Source organism: Numida meleagris, chromosome 13 (genome assembly GCF_002078875.1).
Source record: "Numida meleagris isolate 19003 breed g44 Domestic line chromosome 13, NumMel1.0, whole genome shotgun sequence".
Lineage (NCBI taxonomy): Eukaryota > Metazoa > Chordata > Aves > Galliformes > Numididae > Numida > Numida meleagris.
Genome location: NC_034421.1, coordinates 15,489,342 through 15,502,506, shown reverse-complemented (window position 1 = coordinate 15,502,506; position 13,165 = coordinate 15,489,342). Strand labels below are relative to the sequence as shown.

The 13,165-nt window shown below is 52.5% G+C and overlaps 1 protein-coding gene across 1 annotated transcript; it reads right to left on the bottom strand.

Moving 5' to 3' along the window:
• Nucleotides 1-13,138, bottom strand: LOC110405801 (cytochrome b-c1 complex subunit 2, mitochondrial). The gene is made up of 14 exons (XM_021411486.1): nucleotides 12,982-13,138; nucleotides 11,552-11,644; nucleotides 11,289-11,438; nucleotides 9,657-9,721; nucleotides 8,789-8,845; nucleotides 8,321-8,445; nucleotides 7,698-7,795; nucleotides 7,297-7,354; nucleotides 7,063-7,158; nucleotides 4,050-4,249; nucleotides 3,171-3,251; nucleotides 2,592-2,668; nucleotides 989-1,142; nucleotides 1-244 (listed from the first exon to the last, which is right to left on the bottom strand). The coding sequence occupies exons 1-14, from the start codon at nucleotides 13,015-13,017 to the stop codon at nucleotides 161-163; spliced, it is 1,374 nt and encodes a 457-aa protein (XP_021267161.1). The 5' UTR covers nucleotides 13,018-13,138; the 3' UTR covers nucleotides 1-160.

Sequence of the window (13,165 nt, the reverse complement as noted above, 5' to 3'; positions counted from 1 at the left end):
ATGTATGAACTCGGCACTTTATTTGATCAGTGCAAGTTCACAATTACACCAGATTAATTTTCTCCAACGACTGAATTCATAAATAACAAGTTAGTAATTTCTTGAAAACACGAGTGACCGATAGCCAGGCCCATCCTGAACCCGCGTCCCAGCGTTGTTTTTACAGCTCATCAAGGAACGGAGTATTCCCCAGATCTCCACTAGCTGCCATCGATTTCTTCCCGCTGACAAACTTCTTCGCAGCCTGAAAATACATCAGAGAAATTGGTCTAAAGAGACATTCGCTACAACAGAGTCAGAAAGCAGAGAACCCAGGGCAACCACAGTAGGTCACCAAGCCAACGAGTTCCCCTGGGCTGCCCGAGCTTGCTCCTGCTCCAACAGGAGCAGCAGATGACAGCCACACCGAGAACGCATCAGCTCTTCAGAAGCAGTCGCTGACAGATTGCAGCGACAGCACCACTGGAACCACGGCTCTGCCCCTACAGCTGCAGCCAGCACACGCGTTGCAGCAGCAACCTGTGAGCGGAGACGGGAAAACAAGTTTGCTGCCTTAGAATTTGTCTCTCCGATGGATTTTGGGATGGAGCTTGCTTCGCGTGCAAGCAACGAGGCAGCTTCTAACAGCAATGCGGCTGTGCCAGCTCCCTGCGCTGCGTGCAGCAGCTCTGGACGGCACGCCAAGCGCGCTGCTCCCGGGAGCCTGACGAGCCCAGGCTGAAACTCATAGCGAGCGCTTGGTCAGTGCTGTGCGGGGGCTTTGTACTCTCGGCTACACTTGTTTTATATATATTTACTACATATTTACTTACTTATTGTCTAATTAATTGTCTTCTGTTAATAAAGTAAGTAAAGGCGTCAAAAGACAGCCAGCTGGTATTTGTGAATGAACCGCGTCTCTCACGGTTTGAAGACGCACAAATGAGCACCGCCGCTATTACGAGCCCGCACGGCCAGTAAGGAACGCGTGGGAAGGGGACGTGCTCACGTTCACAACATCAGCAGAGGTTACAGAGTCGATCTTCTGAGCAACGACAGACGGCGAAGTGTGCGTGCCGGAAACCAGCGACTCGGAGCCGATCTCGTTCAGCAGCCCTTCCGCCGTCTCCACTGACATCAGGTAGGCAGCTTTCAGCTGGTTCCTGCCACCAGAGCAGGGATAAGTCACAGAATCACAGAATCGTAGAATTAGCGAGGTTGGAAAAGACCTACAAAATCATCCAGTCCAACCATCCACCTACCGCCAATGACCCCACTAAACCATGGCTCTCAACACAACATCTAAACGTTTCTTGAACACCTCCAGGGACGGTGACTCCACCACCTCCCTGGGCAGCCCGTTCCAGCGCCTGACCACTCTTTCAGAAAAGTAGAATTTCCTAATGTCCAGCCTAAATCTTCCCTGGTGCAACTTGAGGCCATTCCCCCTCGTCCTGTCACTGAGTGCATCCACCCCGTTACTGCCACCCACAAGTGCAGTGAGGCTTCCTTGCACTTGAAGCTCTCAAGACCCCTCTCTGTTTTGCAAGTTTTTCCCTTTGCAGCACAGCAGGGCTCGGCAGTGAGCAGAAGAGCACTGCAAACAGTGAAAAAGCAGAAAGCAGCGGGGGAACGAGGCACAGCGCCTCGGGATGATCCACCGCCCTGCAGGGCCAGAGGATGCCCAGCTGAGACGTGTCCTCCTGCTTGAAATAACAAATACAACTACTCCACCAATTAGACAAAATTATCAAGTTAATAAATTAGATTTGAAATTGATCACAGGGTCTCAGGAAGACCAGACACAGATAAGAGCCATTTTCTTGTAACTGACAAAAGCACAGACTGGAAGCGGAGAGCTTCCCTGCAGAGCAGCTCGAGCTCAACCTTCTGTTCAAGGCCAACGGGCTCCGACTGCGTTTTCCTTCTTCCCCGAGTGAACGTGCCCAGCAGCGCTGTTCTGCACCAGCCCAGACGTGGCAGCTCACTGCGCGCAGCACCAGCCGAGTGTAACGCCGCCGCAGCAACGCACACAGCCCAAGACGGGGTCCCCAGACTGGGCTGGTACTGCTGCCTCCGGGGGTTTCCCCACATTGAACACCCCTAAAGGGAACACGCACTTGGAGCACCCGGATGCAGTACCCCGAATCCAGCACCTCACATTTGCAGATCTCATCACTACGATGCATTCTCTTAAGGCTCAGAAGAGTACAGTCACTTAAGAAACTGTTGTAGCAATTGCTGCAGTGTGACTGCAAAGAGAATTACCGACACGCTGCAACGCAGGATTCCAATGGACAGTGTCATGGTGCTACAGAGTGCCATTAAAACAGCAGCATCTGCTGGTGCTCGCTGGTTTCTGAAACAGTTACCTGAAAGCGTTATCATTTATTTAACAAGTTCCTATTGGGAAATACCTCTAGCAGAGAGTAAGTGTCGCTTTTGAAAAATAACTGCAAACAAATAAGTCTATTGGTAATGCTTTCATTTCACCGCAGGACAGCGAGCAGCTCCCTCCAGAAAGCATGAGGGCCCCCCCAGCGCCGCAGCACGGAGCGGCCAGAGCTGCCCGGCCCCAGCAGGAGGAGCCTCCATGAGATGCCCCTACTCACTTGGCCTTCGCGACGTCCTCCTCCGTGACACCGCCCTGAGCAACTGCCTTCAGCTGGTTCAAAGCAGCTCTAATGACCTGAGGAAAATGGGATCACTTAAGGATTCTTCCAGCATTAGATGGCAGTATGTTCCTTCTATTATCTGAGGTTTTAGGAAGACTTCGGGGGAAAGCAGCTGACAGGACTGTGAGCTGAGCAGCTTTAAACAAAACTAAAACCACCGCAATAAATGTCAAAACGGAGCTAAAGAAAGCAGTGTGGACTTGAACCACAACAGCCAGTTAATTTATAGGGCATCACCATCCTCCATGAGAATATTTCACCGGAGCCAGCACATCTCTCGTGCTGACCTACGCGGGCCTACAGACGCGGGCCAGCAGAGCACAGCGTCCAGCAGCTCGTGCCCACATCGGGCACTGGCACTTCTCAGAGTGACCCGTTCCCAGCTGGCACGTCAGCACGCAGCACGCCGACACAGGAGCCGGGTGAGCTGCTTCTGACAGGTCTGCCACCGCCTCAAGGCACGAGGCTGCTCTGAGAGACAGGCTGCCAACACCTGCGTTCCAGTCAGCAACTCACCTCCCCAGCATGCGGAGCCTGCGATATGGTATAAAACCCAAAGAGCCCAGAATCAGAGTAATTCACATTAAACGCAGAAGCCTGCAAAATAAACATGATTATCTATTGTTTTGAGTGTCCCAACAACACGGTATCAAGAGAGGAAAACATTTACTATTAGGGTCTAAAGACTGGAGGATGCTTGGCTACATCTGTGCAAGGAAAAGATGACACTGGAATATCTCCTTGGAGGTACTTCACCTGAGGCAAGAACTACAAGGGCTGCTCTCAAAGTAGTGCCTCCTGTTCTACGATGCTGGCCCACGCCATCAGAGGTGGATGCTGGTGGGATGCTGGTAGAGGCTGAACCTTCCCACCAATATCCCATTACATTTTGCTGCTGTGTGACAGATGGCAGCAGAGGGGCACTGACAGAACGGAGCCTGACATGGAAATGCAGATGAAGCAAAGGGGTGTCACTGAATTCCTCCATGTGGAAAAATGGCACCCACTGACATTCACGGACATCTGGGAATGCTGATGGAGACCAAGCAGGGGCTGCTGGCACAGTGGGGTGGGAGCTGTGTTTCTGCAGTGGGGCAGTGGCAGCCATTCACCTCCACTGGTGCAGATCTGTACGAGTGCAGCATGCAGCTCTTGTTCAGCACTGGTGAAAATGCAGCTAGTGGTGGTGGCTGTGCTGAAGAACTGTGCTTTGTAGCTGAGGATTTGCTCTATCAAATGGTGTTATTGCGCTCTTTGTATCTGTTGTCGCTTCCATTGAAATAAAGAGGAAGCATTACTTTCAGAACAACTCACGTAACTAATGATGATTCTAGATGGAAGTGGCAGCCTCCCAAGGCCTTTTCCTGAAAAACTGCAGAAACCCTCGGAACTTACATCAAAAGGCTGAGTGGTTGCTTTGGCAATGCCCTGGTACAGCTTGCTGGTAACATTGCTTCCCCTCTTGATAAGTGGTCCAGCACCCAAAACGTGCTGAAGGACACTGAAAGCATTTGCTTCTGCACTTCCAACGGCAGCTCCTTCTGTTACAACAGCAGCATGGACAAGGCTGTGGCCATTCTGTTCTCGGATTTCTCCTGAAAGTACAGTAACAAGGAAAAAAATGTAATGCATTGTTCATTTAAAAACTACTATGCATTCAGAGGAATGAGAACATGCATAGCCAGGAGATTCTTCAGAGGGAAATCAAGGTGTGGATTTCTACATCTCCACTCTTTTTTACTTTAAAGCCATCCCCCCCGTGTCCTATCACTGTCCGTATATGTAAAAAGTTGGTCTCCCTTCTGTTTGTGAGTACCCTTCATGCACTGGAAGGCTGCAATGAGGTCTCCCTGGAGCCCTCTCTTCTCCAGGCCGCACACCCCCAGCTCCTCGGCCTGTCTCCATAGTAGAGGTGCTCCAACCTCTGAGCATCTTTCTTGCCTCCCCTGGCCCCGCTCCAACAGCTCCCACCCTTCCTGTGCTGAGGCCCCAGGCCTGGACGCAGCACTGCAGGTGGGGGCTCCTGAGGGCAGAGCAGAGGGGGACAATCCCCTCCCTGCCCGCTGCCCCCCTCTGCTGATGCAGCCCAGGATGCAGTCGGCCTTCCGGGCTGCGAGCACACACTGCTGCCTCATGTCCAGCTCTTCGTCCACCAGATCCTCCATGTCCTTCTCTGCAGGGCTGCTCTCCGTGAGTTCTTCTCCCAGTCTGCACACATCTGGGATTCCCCGACCCAAGTACAACAAACACCCCACACTGGGCCTTGCTGAACCTCATTAGTTCTCGTGTGCCCACTTCTCGAGCCTGCCAGCTCCCTCTGGATGCCGTCCCTCCCTTCTGTTGTGCCATCAGCAAAATGCTGAGGGTGCACTCAATCCCATCTCATCTGCATCAGTGATAAAGATGTTGAAGAGCACCGGTCCCAAGACGGACCCCTGGGGGACAGCACTTGTCAGCCTCCACCTGCACATAGAGCCATTGACCACAGTGCTCCGGCTGTGACCACCCGAGCAGTTCCTTATCCACTGACCAGTGCACCCTTCACATCCATCTCTCTCCAACTTAGAGACAAGGATGTGGTGCAGGACCGTGTTGAGTTGAAGGCCTTGCACAAGTCCAGGCAGACAACACCAGCTGCCCCTCCTTTGTCCACCGATGCCATCGCTCCATCCCAGAAGGCCGCCAGGTTCGGTCAGACACGACCTTCCCTTGGTGAAGCCGTGCTGGCTGTCTCAGATCACCCGCCCACCCCTCATGTGCCTTAGCATCTCCTCCAGGAGGATCTGCTCCATGGTCTTCCCTGGCACAGAGGTGATGCTCACCGGCCTGTAGTTCCCCGGGTCCTCCTTCCTCCTTTTCTTGTAAATGGCAGTGCTGGTTCCCTTTTTCCAGTCCCCAGGGACTTCACATGGCAGCCACAACTTTTCAAATCTGATGGAAGCAGCTCAGCAATCAGCTCAGGCAGCTCCCTTCAGACCCCAGGATGCATGTCATCCAGCCCCATGGAGTTGCATACATTCAGCCTCATGAGGCAGACCTGGACTTGCTCTGCCCATACAGTGGTGGGGAGTTTGCTCCCCCAGTTCCCAGCAAGAGGCTCAGGGGTGTGAGAAATATGGGAATCCTGGTTGCCAGTGAAGACTGAGGCTAAGAATTCACTGAGTACCTCAGCCTTCTCCACATCTGTGGGGGTGAGTTCCCCCTTTCATTTACCAGAAGGGGTATGCTCTCTCTCATCTGTCTCTTCTGACCAGCGTACCTACAGAGCCCCTTCTGTATGTGGGGAGGGATGTCACACCCCTCGCCAAGTTCAGTTCCATCTATCTCATCTTTCCTAATCCCATCTCTGCAAGGCTGGACAGTAACTCCGTGCTCGTCCCAGGTCACACACCCCTGCACTCCCTCCCAAGGCACATGAAGTCTCCTTCAGTGTTTTGCAGTTTCATTGTTGCAGCCTCCCTTAGCCCAGCTTGAAAAAGTAGGAGCAGGTGCAGTCCTCTGGCTTTATAACCCCCTCCGTCTCTTTCTGACATCCCAACAGCAGGCCCCTGGCCAGCATTACTCCTCTCCACGGAGGCTATGCAGCCCGCAAAGGGATGCGGCCCAGCCCGGGAGCTGTCCTGTGCATGTAGGGCGTTGTGCCGCTACCCCCCTCCCCTCACCCCCGTGTCAGCCGCCCTCCCACAAGCACTGCAGGCCCCTGGCCGCTCTGGGCCGCTCTCTTCTCAGCCTGGGGCCTCCTCCATTTCCAGACCTGCCTCTCGTGCCGCCATTCCCAACTCCACTGTGCAACATCATGCCTGCGCTGGAGCTGATCGCCTCAGAAAATTGTGAAATACTTGTCCTATTTATCATAAAAATGCTTATCCTGTTTTTCTAGAAACTGAAGTTATCCCATTGAAATGGTAAAAATTTCCTGTTTTCCCATCTGACTACAGAGTGATCTGACAGCCCAACCGAAGAACAGCCCGCAGTGCTGTGCAGACACTGCTCCGGAGGAGCTACGCGTCGCTTTGTGTTTCAGAGGAGACTTAACACACTCCAGCAGACCTTCCCTAAGCAGCTTACCAGCAGCTCCAGACAGTCCTAAGTGACTCCCTGCCTTCCCCAGTTCTTAAGAGAACCTTCTCAAACGCACCGAGCTACAACAGACGCTGGCTTGGTTTCTGTTTTATGATACACATGATTGTGTAGGTCAAACTTTGTTGAACGTATGAGTTTTCTTTTATCCCAAAACAGTGGGAGAAAGAAAATCCTCTGCTTATTTAGACCAAGATAGCTCTGAATGGTCATTTCCCACGCAGAGCATTCAGCACAACTATACAGCGCTCACCGCAACTTTGACTGCTACATCGTTGTACCAATGCTAAAACGAGTCACTGGGGGCAGAGAGCAGGGACACACTTACCCCCCCGGTAGGCGGCCTTTGTGCTGGAAGTGCCGGCTCCGCTTCGGATATTTAGAAACTGCTCTGCAACTCGCTTCAAGTCAGAGTGCTTTACACCTGTAATGCAATGGTTTATTCCAAGTAACGTCACGTTATCGAAAAAATGTCAGTTATAAAAGTTTCTTAAATGAACCGTAACACAGAGAATTCCTGCAGCAGTTTTCTTCTTGCGGTGCCTGCACAGAACGTACGTACCTATTCCCACAAGAGCCATTCTCGCACTCGTGAAATTGTTCTGTACGAAATGGTGAAGCTGTAACAGTAAAGCAGAGTTTTAGCTATTTTTGTACAAAGAACAAGGGGCAGAAGTGCGTTTCTGACGCCCCCTGTTCCGACCTCACGCTTCTGAACGCAACCAAGAGCAGCGCTCCCAGCGGAGCTGCCCAGGCTTTGTGCGCTGCACCGAGAGCTGCGGCCGAGCCGCACGACAACGGCCTCAATGCAAACGTGAGCACTGTGCTCACTACCAAAAGCCCCAAGGAAATGAGATAAGATAGTCAACACTGACTGTACATTTGGTAAGTTCCTTTTCTCTGCCAGGCGTTCTCTATCCTTGATAAGGAAACTGAGAGAGATTTATAGTGCAAGAATCCTACCTGCTCAGATGTAATTTTTCCAATTCTGTAGTCTGGGCAATACAAGGGGTTTGCCAGAGCAGTCTTGTAAGCTGCGGCATGCAAGTTTTCCAGCACTCCTAGGAGGAACAAACTTTCAGTAATGATGCTCCAGTGACGAGGATTAGGAATGACTCTCAATGCTGCGCTGGTGAAGCACAGCGGCGGTGCACCTCAAAGCGTTCATTCACAAGGCCTGCAAACACGGGACTGCAACAGCCCCATACAAATGAAAGTTTCATCTATAATCCTCAGGCAACAAACCTGGTCTGTACATTCCTATTCAGTTGGACCTTATAAAACTCTCAAGGACTTGCAGGTGCTCAACACCTTCTGGCCTCAACGGCAAGGTGCAACACAACCCAGTTTTTGTTCATTTCTGGGGGGAGGGTGGGTAGTTTCAGTAAGAGCAGTAACCTTGTCACGTACAGGCTGCAAAAATTTGTGGGTTTGTGAAGAAGTCGGGTAACAACAGAAAGACCGTGCCTATCACTGGGGAAAGCTGAAAAATAAAGCGGTCAGGGGACAGTGGGAAAGTTTTCCAAAGTTCCTCATTTCTAAGATGCATCCACAACACCAACACGGTGGATCAGAAATACACCTACCAACTTGAGGGCTCTGAAACGCGACTGCTTTGTCAACTTTTAACTGAGGCTGAAGATCAGTGACTTCCCACCGCCTGAACTCTGGAGCCGTGGTGACATTAAGGAGGTACTCCATTACGGTGTCACTAGAGAGACAAAGTAAGAAAGGCGTTCAGTGCAGCGGAACCAGCATGTATCTCTTTGGAAGTTGAAAGCAGCTCCAACCAACCCACAAGCAACATCTCAACACCAGAGCTCGCCACCCAGCCCGGAGCAGTAACCAGCACTGCCGGAGGAAGCGCCGCAACTGCCCTGCACTTCTGCAGCATCCAGGCGCTCAGTACCACGAACACAGAAGCAGAGCAGTAACGCAATGGTTTTCTATTTATCACCAAGATGTGACATTGGTGGTGCCCCGCCCAGGAGAACCACCCCCCCGCGGTACTACAGAGCCATCCAACTTCTGCTTGCAGCGCAAGGGATACCCACACGTCGTCACGCAGGCATTCAACAGAGTACGTCATCTTCTCTCTCGTTGAGTACACACTGGAAGAGAAACCACACAGAAGGTGTTTCAGCAGAGCACAGAAACATGCAGACTTCCACACATATTCTCCACTGACGGACGTTTTCATCAAGATCCTGACAGCAGTACCAGTTTAAGGAGTGAGAACGGCAGCACCTGAACACACACAGCCCTGCAGCACAAACAGACACACCTAGAAGCTGTGTGGAAATACCCAGGTAATACCGACTGCCTTGTGGCCAGCAGAGTCCAGGATATCGTGATAATTCAAGGGAAAACAACAAACAAGACTGAAGAGTAAAACCTGAAAAATGGCTATAAATATCAAATAAGGTGATTTAGAAATGACTCTCTGTGGGCAGAAAACAGTCTGCCTTTTCCACTCGCTCCAACACATTCTTTTCCTTAGCAAAAAAAAAAGCAGTGTCCAGAGTAACCTAACACACTGCTTTTAACCAGCCTCTGTATAACACAATCTTACTGCGTAACTTCCGATGAACGCTGCACGAACGCGTGCACAGCAAGGTAACCCTCATTTCTCTTAGGAGGGTTCTCTATGCTTAAAACTCCCAAATTGGGAAACTCATCTACTATCCAAATTGTTCTCAAAACTGCAGTAGGAGTGTTATCTGTTTCCCAAGAGAAAAACAATACCTCAGTAAGTCTCATCTTCAAGACAAGAAAGGCAGAAAGAACACTGCAGCTTCCTGGACAAACCGCGCTTCTTCCAGGTACACATCCACCCACATATTGTAATGCTTAAGATTCCTTTTGCCACATGGCTTCCTTTACTCTTACCAGGCCAGATAAGCTTTAAGCACCATCACAAACCTTAGGCTGCCCCCAACAGCTTCAATGCCACGAGTAATCCTGAAAGAGGATGCTCCCTTCGTAGTCTATTAAAAAAAGAAATAATAATAATAAAAAAGAGGTAGTTAAGATTACAGCTATCTTAAGAACAGATTTGCCTGATACAGGTCAGTGCTCCGGCAAAGCTGAAGCAGTCCGTGTTTATCCATTCCTACAGAAACCACTGCCCCATACACAGAAGCTGAGCCCACGTACCACACCCTTACTCCCAGTCCATTCTATCATTCTCTCTGATTTTCCAACACAATTACACCATTGCTCCCCCCGCCCCATACTATGGGAACAACCCAGATTTGGCTGAACATTTCACAGGATTCTTTAACTTGGATAAACTCAGCACCACCAGAACAAGGAAAGCCTGCACGTCCCGTCACATGACAAGCTGTCAGAGGAGAGTAATCACGGAAGTACAGAATGGTGTGGGTTGGGAGGGACCCCAAGGATCGCCCCGTGCCGCTCAGCCCCCGCCATGGGCAGGGCTGCCAAGCCCCTGCCAGGCTGCCCAGCACCCAGCCAGCCTGCCCCATGACTCCTGCTGTGGTCAGCGCCGACCCACCAGAATGCCCCTCAGAACTCTGCATGAGATCAGTGCCCACGTGCCTGCAGGAGCCTGGGCCCACAGGTTTCAGAGTCACAGAAGGAAGGGACCTACAAGGCTCATGGAGCCCAGCTCCTCCATGTAGGACACCCAAAATTCAAGCCGTATTTCTGCGAAATGTTCCTGACATGGAGTAACTCACGGCAGCGGCTAGGAAGAAGGCAATGAGCAGCTGAGGTGTTATTTTTTATACCTGGAAGTGAAGTGCACTGGACTCATTTAACAGCAAAGCTGCGCTGATCGTGCTGCTTAACTCCTAAGTGCCCCAGCCTGGCTGGCATGCGAGTGTCTGCATGCACAGCCAGACAGCAACCGAGGGAACCAGCGCCGAGGGGAGCAGCCACAGTGCTACGCCCAGGGCCGGCCTGCCCAGCACCGCTCACCCAGCAGCGGCAACAGAAGAGACCGCTACAATGCAGTGCCCAGAATCCATGCAGCGGTATTTCTGCAGAACCTGCAGCGGCTGTGCTACGGGTTTCAGCGCGCACCTTCCGCCTGTCCCTCTTCGGAGCTGTTTAAGGATTGCTGTCAGTGAATTTGTCTGATTCTTTTTTGAATCTGCTGCTACGTACCTGCCCCACAGCACCTGGTACAGCTGAAGCTAACACAAAGCAGGAAAGGGAAAGAAAGGAGCTCACACCAACCCTGGTGCAACTAGTGAGAAAAGCCATTTGGAAACACTTCCCACACACACGTTTGTGTTCGTGTCTCACATCCAAATCGACTTTTACTGCAGCTTAAGCAAAACGAGCCCCACACTAGTGTGACAGACACACAGGAACATTGTTAACTGCACCACGAGAGAGCGCAGCTCTACACAGACAGCACTGCCAGGAAGTAACGCCGCTCCTCCGGTGCTTACGCCCCTGATCCAGCAAGCAAAGTGCATTGTTTGCAATACAGCACAACCTCTTACATATCCCCTCTTTTTGCTGCCCTAAGTCTTCTACCATTCCATCCACCACCAAAAGCAGGAGCAGAGAATAAATACCCACCAAAGCGGATGCAAGACGAAGCAAATGCGCAGTTCCCAAGTTACTGGTGGTTTCATATCTGCTGCCCGCCTTGATGAACACTCCAATCCTCGAAGCCGGAGAAAAGTTTTCCAGAGACGCAATAATTAATCCATTTGGTAATTTAGTGATCTGCATTAAAAGCAACATTCAGGTTACCGAGCCACTGGACATACTGTCACAGTTCTGCTTTGGTTGACTTAAAAAAGGAGAGAGAGAAAAGAAATTCCCGTGCTGATACTGACCTCCAGATCCTCAGACTCCGGAGACAGTTTCACTCGTTCTGCAGTCGCTGGCACTGCAACTTTAGGCGCTACTTTAAGTGAGTACAGCCTCTTCTGGAGGACAAAGCAGAATAAAAAGACTTTGCTCTATTCGTTAATTACCACATGCTAATGAAGCAGTTTATTTTAAAGCTGAAATACATTGAACGACTTAGAAACACAGAACGAAAATACAGACTCCCTTTTAATTCCTCTGATTGCTTTTCCATCACAGCTGAAACCTGCGCAATGACTTAAATGAGGTCTCTGGAAGGTCAAAAAGCAGCACCTCAGGGCAGCGCCCTTCTGTTTTCCTTTGCACAGTATCAGCATCCACTGCACTATGCAGTCTGTAGGAATACCGTGCAAGAATTAACTGAATGAGCTCCCACAATCCCCATCTATACTGCAGGGAACTGTACGTATCCGGTACAGCAGCTCAGCCCCAAGCCAGGACGTCTCCTTATCTGCAGAGCAACACTCAGCAGCGCCTTCCAGCTGAGGGGGGCACGCTGCCAGAGCCCCCCCTTGGGTACTAGGCAGCAGTGGCACTAATCACAGAATGGTTGGGGTTGGAAGGGACCTTTCATATCATCTCGTTCCAACCCCCTGCTGTAGGCAGGGACACCTCCCTCCAGCCCAGGTTGCTCACAGCCCCACCCAGCCTGGCCTTGAGTGCTTCCAGGGACAGGGCATCCACAGCCTCGCTGGGCAACCTGTGCCAGTGTCTCACCACCCTCACAGGGAAGAATTTCTTCCTAGTATCTAGTCTAAATCTCCCCTCTTCCAGTTGAAAGCCGTTTCCCCTCATCCTGTCATTACTTGCCCTTTTATATAAATTCCTCCCCAGCTTTCCTGTAGGCCCTTCAGGTCCCGGAAGCACTATAAGGTCTCCTCAGAGCTTCTTCTCCAGGCTGCAGAGCCCCAGCTCTCCCAGCCTGTCCTTGTAGGGGAGGTGCTCCATCTTCTCATCATCTTTGTGCCCTCCTCTGGACCCGCTCCAGCAGCTCCATGTCCGCCTTGTGCTGGGGTCCCAGGGCTGGACGCGGCGTTCCGTGTGGGCGCTCACGAGAGCCGTTCCCCGCTGGGGCCTCGGGCAGAGCGCTGCTCCTCAGCAGTCGCTCGGCGCCCGGCGGACACGGCGCTCCCAGCAGCCCGCTGCCACGCTGCGGGGCCCGTGCCGGACAGGCCTCACCGCGGGGCCCAACCGCAGCCGCAGCCCGCGCCCCGCCCGACCTTCAGCGCCGCTCCGCGGCCCGCTCGGGCCCGGCCCTACAGCCGCGAACGCAGCCCGCCGCCCGGTTCGTCCCCCCGGGCGGGCCGCCCGCCCGCAGCCGCCGAGGCCCAGACGAACTCTCCGGCCACGGCCTCCCCCCTCTCCACCGCGCACACCGCCCCCGAGCGCCGCTCACCGCGAGAGAGCGGGCGGGTAACGAGAAGCGCCTCATGGTGCCGCGCCGGCAGCCGCGCCGAGCAAGGAGGACGAGATGGCCGCGGGGAGGACTCCCCCTTCCCGGCGTGCCCTGCGCCGTGCGGCGCTCCAGCAGCGCAGCGCCGCGACTCTACTGCTCCCGCTCGGGGCCGGGGCCGGGCCGC

Bases quoted from the DNA above. Each gene is read 5' to 3' on its own strand.
- LOC110405801 (XM_021411486.1), bottom strand. From the start codon at position 13,017: ATGAGGCGCTTCTCGTTACCCGCCCGCTCTCTCGCG. The intron at 7,159-7,296 runs GTACGTACGTTC...ATTGCATTACAG, and splicing joins AATGGCTCTTGTGGGAATAG to GTGTAAAGCACTCTGACTTG. The intron at 1,143-2,591 runs GTGAGTAGGGGC...CTCTGGTGGCAG, and splicing joins GAGGACGTCGCGAAGGCCAA to GAACCAGCTGAAAGCTGCCT.